Raw genomic sequence first — 17243 nt, 5'->3', positions numbered from 1 at the left:
AGCTATCATTTTCCCTTAACTTTTGAAATCTGCCCTTTCAAAAATCTACAGTACATGTCAATCTAATCCTGACTCTCCTCCACTATAAAATTTAAGGTGGAGTAACTGAGCATTATCCCGAAAGTTCTCTTCATTTTTATTCCAGCAACCAGTTCCTCCTGGTTAATGAAACAAATCTAGAAGTTCTCCTCTTAGTTCTAGATTCTGAAGGATAAAATTATCATCAAGGTAAATAAATTATGAGCTACTTTGACCTCTCAGGGTCTTCAGGTGATTCTCTTAAGACTATAAGTTGCAGAGAAAGTGTCAAACTGCATTGGTAGAATGAAATTCATTACTGGGAGATTCTTATGCCAATAAAATCATAAGTCTAGTAAAAAAAATATGCAATGTTAATTTGCCTCCCAAACTTTTTTACCTACCCAGTCCTTGAGAATAAGGTTTACTTTACAGAGCCATAGTCTACTTCAGCACCTCAATCCACGAAATCTCAGTGATATCATTTATGAGACAATTTGCTTTCTTGAAAGGTTAGGGAGGCAGTGTTTCTTCCTTCCTTTGCAGTTTCAAGCTTTTTGTTTAATATAAGATTTTCAAGATTCCTGGACAATGTGCTTCAATGCTTTTGAAAGAACTACAATTTTTACCAGTTTGAGTATTTCCTTCAACAATGCTGAACACAACCCATTTACAACTTCTCAAACTGTGCAATTTTTGTTCCTGGTCTCTCAAATCCTCTAAAGAGGTGCTACCCAATATCCTAGAGAACTTTCTGAAGGCCCTTTAATATTCCATGGGCACCAGCACAGTATGATCTGTTCTCTTGATGTATCAATAACCCACCTCCCTTTCTAGTCAGATATTTTCTTGACAATATTTATTATACTGCTTCTTATGCTCAGCTCATTGATCATGTCCTTCTGCAGCTTACTTATGGACACCAAATGTCTCTGTTACCCTTTGGGTCTTGTGAAATTTGATTTTGTTGTAGACTGATGTCTTAAGATTTGCTGAGATACAAATAACTTGAGCAGTACCAGTGCTAACAAAAAAAAAAGATAGGAGTTTGTGCCAGGATATATAATTTGGGACTCCTGAAAGGGGGTCAATTTCTAAATGCAATATATTCCAGAATCTTCTTCCTGTTTACTCCTGGGTCCAGCTAGGGTTCCTATCTAAGAAATTTGTACAGGCAAATGCATGTCATAGTCTGGATAAGAACCATTCCCCAGCTATTTATTTTTTCCTGCATATATTGTTAGGCTGACCTTTTTTCAATTATTGTGAATATCACTGAAGAAGTTCTATTCTATTCTATTAAATATTTTAAATTATTTTTATTATAAACATAAAACATAACCAAAAAGAAAGATAATCTGCCCAAAACAAAACAAAAACAACCAACCCATACCATTTAAAACTAGGAAGTACAAAATGAATGAACAATAAACAAGCAAAGAAAATGTTTTTACTCTGTATCCCCTCACGTCTTTCCAAGTCTGTTCCACTAATTTTGGCTTTCTTTTTTTTTCTTACATATTGCTATAGTCAATTTATATGCAGTTCTGGTTTACCTTGCTTTGTATTACTTCATATAAGTCCTTATATATTACTGGCATTTATCATTGTAAAAGAACTTTAATATTCCATTATACTAAGAAGCCATAACTTGTTTAAAGTTCTGTAATTTTCTGGGTCTTGCTACAATCAGCATAATGTCATTTGCAAAAATCCCTCTTATATTTATTTGAATTCTTCACAGGATATCTTTCATGAAAGTGGTGAGCACTTTTTCAGTGAGCATATATTGACATTATAAGCCTTTTTTCGTATTAATAATCAAACAACTGGAGAACAAAGTCATTCCCTTGGTTACAACGACTGAGAAATTATTTGTGATCTTAACATATATGGATGGGAAACCCTTTGTTGGGGAGACTTTAAGACTGTATTTTATTCTACCAATACATTTTTTTTTTACAATCAATAAATAACAAACACAATGGGATCTTGTAATCTCTAAATCCATCAGTAACTTGTGACTCTAATATGGTTTTAATGTATAAAAATTGTTTGCAAAAGTCACTTTGTTGACTTTCCATCTATCTTAAAAGGATAATCTTACTACATATGAAGATTGTTCTCATATTTTTTTGGAGATGGGTAGACTTATGGACTAGTTAATGTCCTCTGAATCACATAATGCTGTCCACAATTTTTCAAATTATTCTAGATCTTTCCCTCTTATAGACATTTAAAAATTTTAACTCAGTGGTTTCAAAATTAAGTCACCTCTAGACACCTTCTTTATTTTATATGACTCCTATTCTTTGATTTCATCTTCTTTAGGATTATGCTGTTAGAGGTCAAATATGAACCTTCTACTGTTATTGAAGATAAAAACCATGAACAAGATGGTCTATTTTGTGTCTGTTATGTTCCTTTTAGGTTTATCTACAAATTTTCTGGCTTAGTTTGGCTTCATGCCAAACTTTTTGCAGATGTTTTCCCCTCCATTATCCTTTGTTTTTTTGTGAATTAATATTGCTGAATCATCTTCCTCTGTAACATTTCGTAATTAATTTTATAATCTAAGCTGGCATAGTTTTTTGGCGGCTATGTCTGTCCTCTTATCAAAAAGCATAAAATCTTTGCTGCCTGGAGTGCCTCATTGGCTCTTCTGACTTCCTTGTTATACTAATATCTTTACATTGGTTAAAATTCTGTGGATAATGAATGGTATTAGTAGATGACAATATCTTTTCCTTTATTTCCCATTTTCTGACATCCAAAGATCCTCTAAATAGATCAGGCTGGATTTATTCTAACTGAATATAGTATATCTTCTCATTTTTCCTTTATTCTAATTTGATATTAATTTTGTCCTATGCTCTAGTAAGTCAACACAGGTCTGACTTGTACATTGATGATCAATCATTTCTTGTCTGTTTAGATAATGTCAATTTCACTTTGAAAAAATATTTAGTGTTTGCAATTCTAGTGCCACCCAACTATTGTCATAAAGAAAGCAAATGATTTTAATGTATAGGCATGAGGCCACTGAGTAGACTATAAGTCTTTGACCTTTTTTGTTTCAGTCAAGTAAATGACATCTGATGAACTTCTGAGCTCTCTGCTACTGATTATTTCTTTTTCATCTTGGTTTTCATGATAGTTCTTTTTATAGTGGTTCTTTTTTGACAGTTTCATCTCTGTCTCCTTTGCTGGAGTATCATCAATCTTTCCAAAGTCTTTGTTCAGGGCTCTCTTCTCTTCTTTATACTCACTCCTTTGGTGATCATCAGCTTCCAAAACATCTTTACTTAGGTAATGCTTACATTTATCTATAGATATCTATCCTCTCTTCTGACCTAAGTCCTACATTATCAATTATCTAGTATCTACTAGACATTTCCTCCTGGAAGTTCCATAGGAATCTCAAACTCAACATGTCTAAAATAGAGCCAATTATCTATGCTTACACACCTGACCCTTTTATAATTTTTTTTTCTATGGGGGTACCACCACCCTACCTTTGATTCATACTTTTGGTGTCATCTTTGATTCTTCTCTCTTCCTCATCCCTCCTCGGTGATTTACTCAGTGAATTACTAACTTCTCTATCCACAATATCTCTTGTATCTGTGTACTTTTCTCTGGTTACATGGCTACTACTCCAATTTAGATCCTCATCACCTATATGCCAATGTAGTAAAAGCTTTCTAATTTTTCCCACTGTCTTCAGCTTCATGGCTCTCCAATCTATCCATGTAGCTGCAAAACTAATCTTTCCAATGCACTTGTCTGATTATGTTAATTCCCTGCTCAAATATCTACAATGGTTCTTTTTGGCCTCTAGGTTTTAATAGAGAGTCATTTAAAGATCTCTACAATTAGGTTTCAACCTAGAAATAACAATATATTTGCCTGGAGTCATGCAAACATAATGAAAAAGGTTGTAAATTGAAAAGGAAAGAAAAAGAGAGAAACTTGCCTGGCTACATTAGTCACCTACATCAGCTAGACTCCAATATAAGAAGGATAGCAGGAGAAACATTCAGAGGTTTTCAGGAGTCAAAATTTAAGAAAGGAACCAGCAATGAAACCTATGCTTTTTAATACTTATAAACAAATGCACAAAGAATGAGTAAACAAAGTGAACTAGAAATCTAAATGCAACAAGGAAAATTTTACCTCAGAAGTGTTAGGGAGAAATGTTGGGATGGGATCCATGACTTATGACTCTGGAAGGGTTTAACTTATTCAAAGGGAACAGAATAGAGAAGGGAACAAGTAGTGCTGTATATTAAACAGGCACATTCATGAAGAAATCCAGAAACCAGAATGGTGGGGAGCGTCTGATCAAGAGGCAGAAACAAAAGTAAATATTCTCACTGGACTACAGACCACCTGGATAGAAAGAGTTAAAAAAATCAAGTGGGGAGAAAAAAGCCTAGCATGGAGTCATGATAAAGTAATGATAGGGGACTGGTCTAACATTAGCTAGAAGTCTCTGTCCAAAGAACAGCTAATTATTTCTTGGTTTGTCTTAATGAGAACTTTATCCTTCAAAAGCTGAAGGAAGCAATGAGGGGAACTGTAATTCTATGCCTGATCTACACTAATGAGGAGGAACTGGCTGACAAAGTAGAAATGATGAGAATCTTGGGGGAGAAATTCCACCTTAGAGTTTATGATAGTGTAAAAGAAAGCATAGTGCATATCCTATATTTTAGGAAGGCAGTTTTCAAGGGGTTCAGAGAAGTAATTGATAGGAACTCAACAAATTCAAATTCTTCCAAAGAAGTTAGCTTTCCTTCCAAGGAAGGAAGCTCTGAAGGATGAAATTCTGAAGACAAAATAGTAACTAATTATGACAACGATTGAGGGAGCTTCCTAAAAAGGTAGATGGGGATGGTAGATCAAATAATGATTAGGATGTTATCTCAACTTCCAAAAAAGGGAAGAGAACAGAGTTTGCAAGATATTGGTCCAATAGCTTAACTAACTCTAATTCCTGGGAAAATTCTAGAATGGATCATTGAGGAGTTGGGTTGGTGAACATCTAGAAAGGGAAGCAGTAATTAGAAAGAGTCATCAGAGCTTGTGCTGCTTAACATTTTTATCAAAGGCACAGATGGTATGGATATTGAATTTCTAGATAACATAAACCTAGGAAGGCTAATTAACACATTCTGTAAGTCAGAATCCAGATAGATCTTGAAAGCCTAAAATGTTGGGCCAAATTGAACACAGCATTCCTTTTTCCACCTTCAAATCTTTGTATAGGCTCTCCTTTATACCTTGACAACTTTTCCTCCTTACCTCTTCATCTGAGAACCTCTAGCTCCCCTCAAGACACAGTTCAAATGCCAACTCCTAGAGGTTGATCTTGATTGATAGTTGTTAGTGTCCCTACCCAAATCCCTATGTATTTAGCTTTTTTTTTTTGGAGGGGGGAAAGCAGGGTAGTTGGGGTTAAGTGACTTGCCCAAGGTCACAAGGCTAGTAAATGTTAAGTGTCTCAGGTCACATTTGAACTCAGGTCCTCTTGACTCCAGGGCCAGGGCTCATTTCACTGTGTGCTACCTAGCCACCCCTATGTATTTATTTTTTATATATCCTTTGGTATATTTCAAATTATCTGTGAGCATGCTATATGCCTCTAGTAGAATATAAACTGTCTCATTCTTGTATTTGCATCCTCAGAACCTACCATAGCATCTGACACATAGTAGGTCACTAATAAATGTGTTAATAAGATGAAATGTAATAGGGAAAAATGTAAAATTGTATACAAGTTCAAGAGGTCAACTTCACAAGTATAAGATGGGAGAGACATGACTAGATTGCATTTTGTCTAGGTCGGGGTGGGGAACCTGTGGCCTTGAGGCCATACATGGCCTTCTAGATCCTTGGGTGTGGCCTTCTGACTAAGTCCAAGTTTTACAAAACAGTTTTCCTTTTATTATGTGTTCTGTGAAGTCAGAATTCAGCCCAAAGGCCACACTTGAGGACCTAGATGGCCACATGTGGCCTTGAGGCTGCAAGTTCCCCAGTCCTGGTCTAACTCCTAGACTTTAGGGGTTTCAGTGAATTGAAAGTGGCATTGTGGACAGAATGTCAGTCCTGAAGTTAGGAAGACTGGAAGCTGAAACCTTCGTTCCTCACACACTTATGAGGAGTGTGACACTGTCAGCTACTCTCATCTACAAAACTGGAATACCTCCTATGGTTGCTGTATTAAGTGACATAATGTAAAATGATTATCAAGTCTTAAAGCACTATGTACATTCACATTATTATTGTTGTTGTTATTATATGTGTCAAAGTAAGATATGGTAGACAATAAGGGCTATTACTCTCTTAGGCTGCATTAAGCAGTATTGTGTCCAAAATAAGATGGTGGTAGTTCCTTTGTACTGTACTACAGTTAAGACCACATCTGGAATATTCTAGTCAGTTCTAGGTATCAGAGTTTAGAAAGAGCACTGACAAACTATAGTGCATCCAAAGGAGGGCAATCAGGATGGATACTGGGCCCTCGGTACTATGCCACATGAAGACAGTTGGAAAGAAATGGTACTATTAGGCTGAAGAATTGGAGCAGAGGATGAGGCATAGATATATGATAACAATTTTCAAGGACTGTCACATGGAAATGAGTTAGACTTGTTTTGCTTCCGGTTTCATATAAGGACAGACTTTCTAATGATAAGAGCTATCCAAAAGTGCAATGGATATTGGGTACCCCCTTGCTGAAGGTCTTCAAGCAGGATGACCACGTGTCAGGTATGTTGTAGAGAAGGTTCTTGGTCAGGAACAGATTCTACTACATTGCCTTTGAGGTCCCTTCCAACTCTTAGATTCTGTGTGTGTGAGACAGAAAGAAGTTAGGTATCATGTCTTAACACATAGGTAGAGCATTGTTAGAGTAATAACTAGAACTCACAAGTAGTCCAAACCTCTCTCCCTGTTAAAATTCAAAACCAACAAGCATGCTGCTTTTATGTTATTCATACATTATGATAGCGTTATATTACAGTGAAATTATTTTTTAACCTTCAGACTGAAGAAATTGAGGTCCCAATCAAAATCTTAAAAGCTGAGTATCATTTTTAATAAACTAATCTTAGGGGAGAAAGGCTATCTGTCCTCCTTTCCTATGATCAAGTTAAATAAATTATATAAGAGGACCATGGTTCATAAAGTGAAAATCCCCATATGATGAGTTTCTTATTTGCAGAACTGATGATGAAGCTAGCATACTAATTCCCACAACAAAAATTTATTAAATACCTACTCTATGCAAGGCATGGAAGATACAAAAATGTAAGTGAAATGATCCCTGCTCTCAAGAAACTTCCACTCTAGCTCAAGGAGAAAAATTCATTCTTATGTAGTAGAATACTATGATTGGGTGATGGCAATGCTACTGGCATTTCTGATGCAGGAATCACCAGAATGTGGAAGAACCTAAAGGGAATTTTCATTGGGTTTCACTCCTCACAAAAGCTACTCTTGAAAAGAAAACAGGAGCTTTTGGGCTACCTTTATAACAAAGTAGGGTTACTCTTCCTTGTATTACCTGTCATCCCAGCTAGAGCCCAGGGTTTGCATGGCCACAGCCTGAAGAGAGTCTTCTTTGTAAATGAGGTTAATTTAGAACAATAGAGTCAGAATCTCATCTTATTTAACACAAGAGCATCCATTAGTTTATCAAGAGGAAAGGGAATAAGCATTTACATAACACCTATTATGGGCCAAGCAGTGTACTTAAAACACTTTTTACAAAAATTACCTCATTTGATCCTTACAACAACCCTTAAAGGAAGGCACTCTTATAATCCCCATTTTACATTTAAAGAAATGGAGGCAAACAGTGGTAAAGGGACTTGCCCAGGTCTAACTGCTAGTAAGTGTCTGAGACTAGATTTGAACTCAGGTCTTTCTGACTTTAGGTCCTGTGCTTTATCCACTGCCCCACTAGCCAGCCACTGGCTAACAACTAATTTTCATTTAGATAGAGAATTAGAAAAACTTTACAATAAGTATTTATAGCTTTTATGATTCAAACAACATCAGTGTCACAAATACCTTCTGCAGTGTTGAATTTTTGGACTAAATGAATGAAAGGGGTACCTACTATTATTATAAAGAAGAGAAAGTCAAAACAAAGATGTATGGATTGTTATTCCAAATGATATTGTCACTGTTATATTCTGACTCTTCTATAAAGTTGAATTAAAATGAATTAAAGAAATAACGCATAATTTTAAAAAATACTACGTGGAATAAAAAGATTTTAAGGTAAAAAAATATCTGTTGGAAAAACAATTTTAAAAATTATCACCAATCTTCTCTGTAACACTGTAGTCTCATTTCCAAATTCAGAGAGAATAAACCTCCACATCCATGGTCCTTTACTGTGCTCAGCGGAGTGCCCAAACTCTTCTTCAATGACCTAAAATGCCACTTTCTATATGTCAAGGGCATTATGTTCAGGACCGTTCTAATATATGTGTGCATTTTCCTTAACTATCTGGATATTGGGATAGTATAACAAGTAGAGCACTTTGTTAACATTGACATTTCACAGAACTGAATTGAGACATCTTTTCTAGAGATTTTTATTTCTACTTCTTTATTTTTATTTGCCTAACTTGTTATATCTTTTCTTATTTCTCACTTTGTATTTATTTAGACTTTGAGATATTGTATGCTCACAATAGGTTCTGGTGAATTTACAGATTTGAAATCAAAAGAATTGGAAGAAGGTCCCTTATAAATCATTTAGCCCAACTTTTTATCTTATAGATGGAGGAAATCAAGATTCAGAAAAGTGACCTGCCTAAGGTCACATAGCTAGCAATTAGAAGGAATCTCAGAATTCACCTCATCTATCCCCTTATCTGAAGCATGAATGCTCTCTATAATAGTATTGCTGAAAACTGTAATCTAGCCTCTGTTAAGCACTTTCAGTGTCAGTGAATTCATTACCTTCTGATGCCTCCTTTTCATACTGAGATAAAATCTGTATTCTTGTAGCTCCTCCTAATTAATTGGTCCTACTTCTGTAAGGTTATAGATTTAGATATGGAAGGGACTTTAGAGGTCATCTACTTCAAGTCCCTTAAATTACAGATAAAGAAACTGAGGAAAGGGAAGTAAAGTGAGTTGCCAAAGTAATGGTCAGTAAGTGGCAGAGGCAGGATTTAAGCTCTAGTCCTTTTATTACCCAGCCTAGCAAGCTTTCCATTGCATAACAGGCCTTCTGGGACCAAGCAGAATAAGGCTAATCTTTCTCCTACAAGAGAATCTTTCAATTTGAAGACAAAATTCATTTTCCCTCTAAGGCTTCTCTAGGCTAACAGCTACCAATTCTTTTAACCAATCCTAGGAAAGATTTACAATTTTAGTTTCAGCAACTTGTGTATTTATGTCTCTCCTAAAATGTGGTACCCAGAACTAATTACAACAGTCTAAAACCCAAGGCTCCTGACACCTAACCCAGTGCTCTTTCCAGTATTTTCCATTATTTCCAAAAGCTTCTTTTATGGGATTAGTTCTAAACGCAGAGACATCTCTTGTCTTTCTATTAGATATTTTCTATTACCCTCCTGCATTAAAAAAGAGTCAGTGAGGAAAGAAAAGGGAATGTTAACAGTGTTAAAATATAGACCAAGCAAGTTTGTTCTTTTTTTGTTGTTGAAATAAATGATTGGGAAAGAAAAAAAAAGATTAAGGGATTAAAAAGTGTGTAGGAAATATTTTAATATAGTAAAATAAGGAAGAGGAAGTAGAAAAGGAATAAGAATTGGAGGAGATAGAATAGGGAGGAAAGACACTGGGGACTAAGGATAGATGCCCTCATTTCAGAACTGATCCTATTATATTGAAATGTAAAATTATCCAATAATATGTAATGAGAGTTTAATATATCCTCATTTTAAAAAAAAACAAAAGTACTATTTTAAGTCTTTAAAACACATTGAAGACAAAGGAGCAGAAAAACAGAATAATATTTGGAGAAATAAATTACAATTTGGAAAACTCTAGAAATTAAGGTAAATGATCTGGCTGAAAACACAGTAAAGACTGAGGAGAAAGGACAATGTTTAGGAGAGGAGAAAAGAAGCCATACAACAGTTTGCTTTGTTTCACAGAGAACTCACTTTATTTAATGTCTATGTCTATGGTTTTGTAAGACTGTTGGCTCTTTCCAGAAGAAAAGTCATTTCTTTTCAAAATGTAGACAGATTTTGGCCATCTATGTACTCCAGGACCTCGAGGACTCAGGTAGCCAGCCAGCTATGGAGGAAGGGAAGCTTCAGAACTGCAAGGATATCAGTAAAACCCGCTGTCCTCAGTGGACCTTTGGAGAAAATCAGGGGTTCTTGGAAATGGGGAGCTACTTCCAAAGGTCGAAAATTAATACAAATAGGTTTGAGTGCGCTGTCCTAGGGAAGTTAATCTAGTTAATTTGGGGACAAGTTATTCACAAAAATAGACTGCGAATATATTCTGTAGATATTATACTCAAACCTCACCTTTGTGACAATTTGGTTAGGATTTCTTCTATTACCCTTGGTAATTCTCTACCTCTCTTTTTCCCAAAGAAAATTAAGTTTGGGTCTCATCATGTTCAGTCTTCCTCAACTGAGCCCTAAAACCTTCTACTACTTTTAGAGCACAGGGTAAATCCTTGCCAAAAATTTCAATAACATAAAGGAAGAAGAAAAACCTCCTTCAAAGATTATATATGTGTATAGACAGATATAGATATGTACACATATTTATATATATATGTATCTGTAAACTCAAGGCAAATAAAATAATTATTTTTTTAAACATAAAGGTAAATTTTTTCTTTATAAAAATTACATTTTGGTGAAGAAAGCTATATTTTACATAATATCTCTTTTGAAAGTATTTATCAATAATAATTGGTGAATTTTCTGTTTTCCCTTAGAACACAAAGGAACAAATTACTAAAATAAAGTCACCTAATGTTACATAGGAACTTTACTAATTTGGACTAATTGAGTGCAAAAACCAACATGAAATATAGTGAAGTATAAAGTACAAAATACTTTCAAGATGTATAAATGTAAGAAAATTGTATTATTTTCAAGTAATCTAGCCTCAGTAGGCTGTGGCAAAGTGAGGTCACTGTGGACTTCTTTAATAAAAAGAACAGCATAATATTAGCATATTCACTGATATGTATACATATATGTCTATACATATTTATATACATATAAGTTCTAAAGAAAAAAAGTATGCCAAACAAAATCATAGAATTTTAGAGCTGGAAAGTATCTCAGAGATAATTTAGTCCAATCCATCAATTCATAGAAGAGGACACTGAAATGAAAAGAGGTTTGTTTAGTGACTTCTCAAAATCATTTACACCTAATAAAGGGCCAGAGCTATAACTCATTTATCTTGACTCACAGTTTAAGCCCTTCTGCCATACAGGGGACTTTCCTTGCAATTTTATCACCCTGTTGATTTACTTAGTATGTCCTTTCTCTCCTATTCACCCTCCTCCAATTATTAGAACAAGTGTAAATAAATGTAAACCATATATTTTAAATTAAGAGAGTCCATATTAATGTGATTTAACTATATTGTATATTCCTCCTAAATTTTCAGCCTTTTAATTTATGGTAGAATACTTTTTATTATTAAATGATTATTTTATAATAAGATAACTAATTTTCATTTACTTTGAGGTCTGGAAAAGGAAAAGATAACTATTACTATTAGAATTCAAAAACCTTGGAATAGTATAAGAATTCCAAATTCCATTCATATTTCAGTAATCAAACTATGAGGGATATTTTGGGGTATAGGCAGTATTACCTTCTATGAAACTCTAACAAGACTTGAGGATCTAAACACTGAATGGCCCCTAAAAAGCTAAATTAGAAAAACTAGTGATTGTCAAGGAAAAAATCCAAAGAAACAACATTTCAAGGGGGCAATTACAGAAACTGGATTTGATTCTGGGAGCTAGTTGCATAGTTTATGTGCATACTTATAACACTGGTTGTTTCTCAGTAAATATTGTCCCTTTTAATCACCAAAATTTCATTTCAAGAACTTGTTTGAATTCATTCTTGGTATCCAACATGATATCATCATCACTTATTTAAAATTTCTCAGTCATCGTGGAGGGTATTAATTATTAGTACTCAAAAAATTACTATAGTATCAGAAGTCTAGTATATTAATTGTGGCACAATGGACCTCTGACCCTTTCCTACGTCTGACCAATCATAAACCATTCCTATCTCCCTATCAAGTAACTAAGTCATATCTGCTCAAACAGACTGTTAAAAACAGCTATCTTCTTTTCAGCAAGCAGATACTTAAAGCATCCAGGGATCCACAAATGAGAGTAAAATGTCTTTCTCTGTTCCTCCACCCCTTGCTCCCCTCCCTCCATCCCCACCACCTGAATCCCTTAGGGCCCAAAAGGGTCTAGGCACAACTTCACAAGGAGCCTTCAGGGCTTTAGAGTAAGGGAGAGAAGTATATAGAGATGACAGATAGACCCACTGATTGGGGTTAACATTTAGCTTTTGAGAATTACCTCTTGCTATGAAGGCCAAACAAATTGATATTCAAATTTTTAATTATTTACTACTTTCTCAGAATGCCTTTGGGGTTAGTTTCAATTCTCAGTTTGAAAATAATATGTAATACTTTCATTGTGATGGTCACTTTTCATGAGTGAAGAATACTAGGATCTGGAAAACAATTTTTATGGCCAGCTATTGGGGCAATGTGTGAACAGCCCATTAAATGATATAAATTTGTAAAAGCAAATTTACCGACATACTGTAATATATGCTCACTTACTATGGAGCTTCAGTAGGAAAAAAAAATTTCTACCTGGCATATGAAAGGGCAGAATTATGTTTAAATAATATTGTCTGATTAAAGCAGTAACCAAAGAAAAACCAAAGAAGGGAAGCATGGCAGAACTTCAGGTGTTTTTGTAGTTCCATGTTGGATTATCTTCACATCAAAAAGACCATCCATGAAATCCATATCTGATAAGATGGTAACTGCTTCAAGTTTTCTTTCCCTAATTTGAAAGTGTCTTATGTATTTAATTCTTCACTTGGTTGATTATATGTATACATGCTCATTCAAATTAGGGCTCAACTTTTAAACTAAAATGGCAAAATCAAAGCCATAATTAGAGTGGGACAACTGGGGCTTAGTTCCAAGGCAATGAAACTTAGAGGGCATGAAATTTAATATATGCTCTCTTTTAGCAGAGTAGAAACTATTATCATAACTAATTCCCCTCTCCCATTCAACTAAATTTGTTTTCCTAATTCTTACATTATTTCATATCATGAATTACAAAGTAGATTTGAGGGCAGATTTTGTGCTTTTCTCAGATACCAAAGGTGCTAATTACATACTTGGTAATGTCTCTATCTATAGCTAACATAAGTTGTAACTTATCTCTATTAATTATAATAAAATGTGGAATTTAGTAAATATAATTGTTCCAGGAAGTATTGTTTTAGGAAAATTTTTTCCACCATAATCATAGTTATGGTCCAATTACTTAGAAGGAGTAGGTAATGAATGATTCACATTTACAGATAATGTAAAAATGATAAATGTGGCTTTGGAATGTGTTTAATTTTCCTGCTTAGTTTGGGAGATAACAGTATATAATCTTGCATTCCTTTATCATGAGAACAATCTTGGATGCATTTTTAGGCCACTGAAGATAAATAGGTTACTGTTATGTGTAATTCCATTTCTTTCCCTATATTAGCCCTCTCCTTAATTAAGCTCACATGTTGCTCTACTTGTTCTTGCCTCTTAACGCTTCTCCCTAGTTTTAGTTTCCTCCATCATACCAGTCTTTAATGTTAATCCTTTGGATGTCATAATGTTCTTGGGTATACATCAACTAGTGGCAGCACAGGCCCAGAAGAACTGATGGCTGAATGAACTTAGGTAACTTAATTCGCCTCTCTAGATCTTATATGTAAAGTGAGGGGATTGATATTCAAGGTCCATTCCAGATCTAAATTTCTATGATTCTAAATGTGCTGAATGGCAGGGTAAATATTGTCCAGGATTCAAAATTTGTTATATAGAGAGATCAGGAGTTGAGTGAGTGAGTGTGTGTGTGTGTATGTGTGTGTGTGTATCACATATATAGATTAGTCCAAATTAGAATTTTTAAATAAAATGAATACAAACATTCTAGTCTGAATACATACACACATAGATGATTGTTTTTTGCCTTTCATAAAAATTATCCAAGTCATTTACTTACCTGGAAGATATCTTGATTGTCTCAAGTAGTACTGTTTGGCAGCTGAACTGGATGACAAGTCAGGGTCATTTTTTAAGATAGCAGCAGGCAAACTCCTGTTTTCCCCTCCGGACTGATTGTAGCCTGAGGGCATGGGTTCTGGTACACTGAAAATAAATACACAAAATAGTATCAGAGTACACAAAACAAAAATGCTCTTTTCTTACTCTTAATAAATCCTTTTAGAACAGCTAATGTAACATCTTAAATGATTCCCATCAGCTTTCTTTAACAGGAATATTGATTGGTACTATTATCAATTAGCTGTTAACCTTGTTCTTCAATTTATAGGATGGTGAACAAAAGATCATTTCATGTTATACTACATTTAGTGACATTAACTAATTGGTTAAACAGATTAACTGCTTAGTAAGTTACATACAAATGAGGTTCTAATCTTTCAGAAAAATGAAGTTTTGTTAATTTAATAGGTCATAGGTTTATAATCAGTCTGATTAACTCAAGTGTGTTAGCTCTGGTTTGAAGCTAATTATTACATTTTTAGCATGAACTTCAGATAAAACACTTTATTACACTTCTAATATCTGCAATTGCTACAAATCAGGACTTGTTTGATTGTTGAGAGCTAAGAAAGTGTTAATAAAGATTATACTTAAAAGTGTGTGCACATACATTTTCCTTCCCAAAGTCTGATTGTCAACACACCCTTGAACTTCTCTTTAAATAATGTGTAAGCTCAACTGGAGTGTGTTTGCTTAGGGAATGAAGTTATCACCAGACTGGAGGCCTGGTGACTGCTCACTTTAACAATCATTGGAATGACTGGCAAGGTACAAAAGGATGTTTTGATTTATGAGAAGGGGAGGCTAATGGAGTGATTGTTGTAGGGAGGGTTGGTTAAATAATAAGAGCACAAGGTAGTGGGTAAAAGAAAAGCAGTAAGTCAAAGGGGCATATAAAAGGGTATTTAGATTTATGGGAATGGAAGGATAAGGGAAGGATCGATGGAGGGGGGTAGGTTAAGTAATAGGAGGGCAAGGTAGTGGGTAGAATAAAGTAGAGGAATTAGGAGTAGTAGGAAAAAAGAAATACATACACATACCTCTAGCCTGAAACCAGGTTGGCTAGAGGGGAGAACTGAAGATCTGGGGCAAGAGGCACCATTTCCCATCCCACAGGGCCAAATAATTAAGCGACAACCACAAAAAATGCACAGGCAAAGGAAAAAGAATCCAATCATAGAAACCTATTATGGGAATAGAGATGACCGGGTTTCATCTTCAGAGGAGGAAACTGAAGTGAAGAAACCCCCAAAGAGTAATGTTAAATGGTTACCTGCCCAAAAAGAACTTACAGAAGATCTTAAAAAAGACTTTAAAAATCAAATAACATAGAGGAAAAGCTAAAAAAGAAAATGAGAATAATCCAAGAAAAACAAGAAGGGTATCAAAGGAAAGTCAACTAACTAGAAAAGGAGATCCAGAATCTTAAGGAAGAAAATGACATCTTGAAAATTAGAATCAGGCAAAGTGAAGCCAGTGAAATTATAAGAGATCAAGAAATGATTAAACAAAATATGAATAAGGAAAAAAATAGAAGAGAAAGAGAAACATCTTATAAGAAAAACAACAAATTTGGAGAACAGATCAAGAAGAGAAAATAAAAAATAATTGGACTAAACAAAAGTTACAATCAAAAAAAGAATCTTGATACAATAATATAAGAAATAATTAAAGAAAATCGTCCTGAAGCATTAGAACACGGGGGAAAGTAGAAATAGAAAAAAAAACCCATTGATGACCACTTAAAAGAGATCCTATGAGGAAAACTCATAGGAATATCATAGTCAAATTTTGAGACCCCCCAGCTCAAGGAAAAAATATTAAAAGCATCAAGATTAAAACAATTTAAATATGATGGTGCCACAATCAGAATTACACAAGACCTAGCAGCAGAGAGATTAAAGGACCACAGGTCTTGGAATACAACATATCAAAGAGAAAAAGAACTGGGACTCTGGCCAAAAATATCATGCCCTGTAAAGTTAAATATTATCTTCAACAAAAAAAAAAATGGACATCTGATACTCTTAGACTTTCAAGACTTTATTTTAAAAAATCCTAAACTTAATAGAAGATTTGACATAAAAGAACCAATAGAAATATAAGGTACATAACAAAGACTGATTATAAGGGATCCATAAGGACATTGTTTACTTTTTATATATGTAAAATATGTCTAAAATTCTTATTAATAATTGGGTAGTTCATAAAAAAGATTGGAGTAAACATGAGTATGATATGAATTTAAAAAGAAATTATTTGAGGGTGGCGAGGTGGCGCAGTGAATAGAGCACTGGCCCTGGAGTCAGGAGGACCTGAGTTCAAATCCAGCCTTAGACACTAACACACACAAAACTAGCCGTGTGCTCTCTAAAAACCAAAAAAAAAAAAGTAAAATCATTTAAGAACAGCTTAAAAGAGTAATTATTTTATACAAATGAGGTGTGAGAGGAAGAACTGATACACAGGAATTAGATGGTGAAGGAGGGCTGGTAGTTCTGGTAACCTACTTTCATCTAGAATGGGTTTAAGGAGGAACAATACATATATATTTAAAAAAGTATAAAAATCTTCTAAATTCAGAAGAAATAAAATGGTAGGGGCATAGGGAGGGGGGAGAAGACAAGGGAGGGATCTGTAGAGGGAGGGTGAAGGAACTGGTAAATAAGGGTAGAGAAGTGTGTTTAGCTTTCTGGGACTGAGAGGATAGGGGAGGGATCCTTGGAGGGGGGTAGTCAAGTCATAAGAAGGCAAGGTAATGGGTAAAAAGTAAAGTAGAAGAGGCAGGAGGGATAGGAAACAACAGAGTAAATAGGTTTGGGAAAGTATATGTCTATGTATGTATGTATGTAAGTGTATAT

General features: G+C 34.7%; 1 protein-coding gene across 6 annotated transcripts in view; it reads right to left on the bottom strand.

Moving 5' to 3' along the window:
* Positions 1–17243, bottom strand: part of MAK (male germ cell associated kinase) — an 84949-nt gene that overhangs the window by 13662 nt on the left and 54044 nt on the right. For 4 of the 6 annotated variants that reach the window (XM_069103496.1, XM_069103490.1, XM_069103493.1 and 1 more), the window contains one exon: positions 14321–14466. In XM_069103496.1, coding sequence (XP_068959597.1) covers positions 14321–14466 — 146 coding nt within the window. Of the gene's footprint in view, positions 1–10120; positions 10376–14320; positions 14467–17243 lie in introns of those variants that run through there. The other 2 variants (XM_069103494.1, XM_069103495.1) reach the window with 2 other exon arrangements.

This window comes from Petaurus breviceps, unplaced genomic scaffold (genome assembly GCF_028583685.1).
Source record: "Petaurus breviceps papuanus isolate PSGF00001 unplaced genomic scaffold, PetGlider_PUasm1.0 582, whole genome shotgun sequence".
Classification (NCBI taxonomy): Eukaryota; Metazoa; Chordata; class Mammalia; order Diprotodontia; family Petauridae; genus Petaurus; species Petaurus breviceps.
Note: the sequence above shows the minus strand (reverse complement) of the source record. Positions and strands in the feature narration are given on the sequence as shown.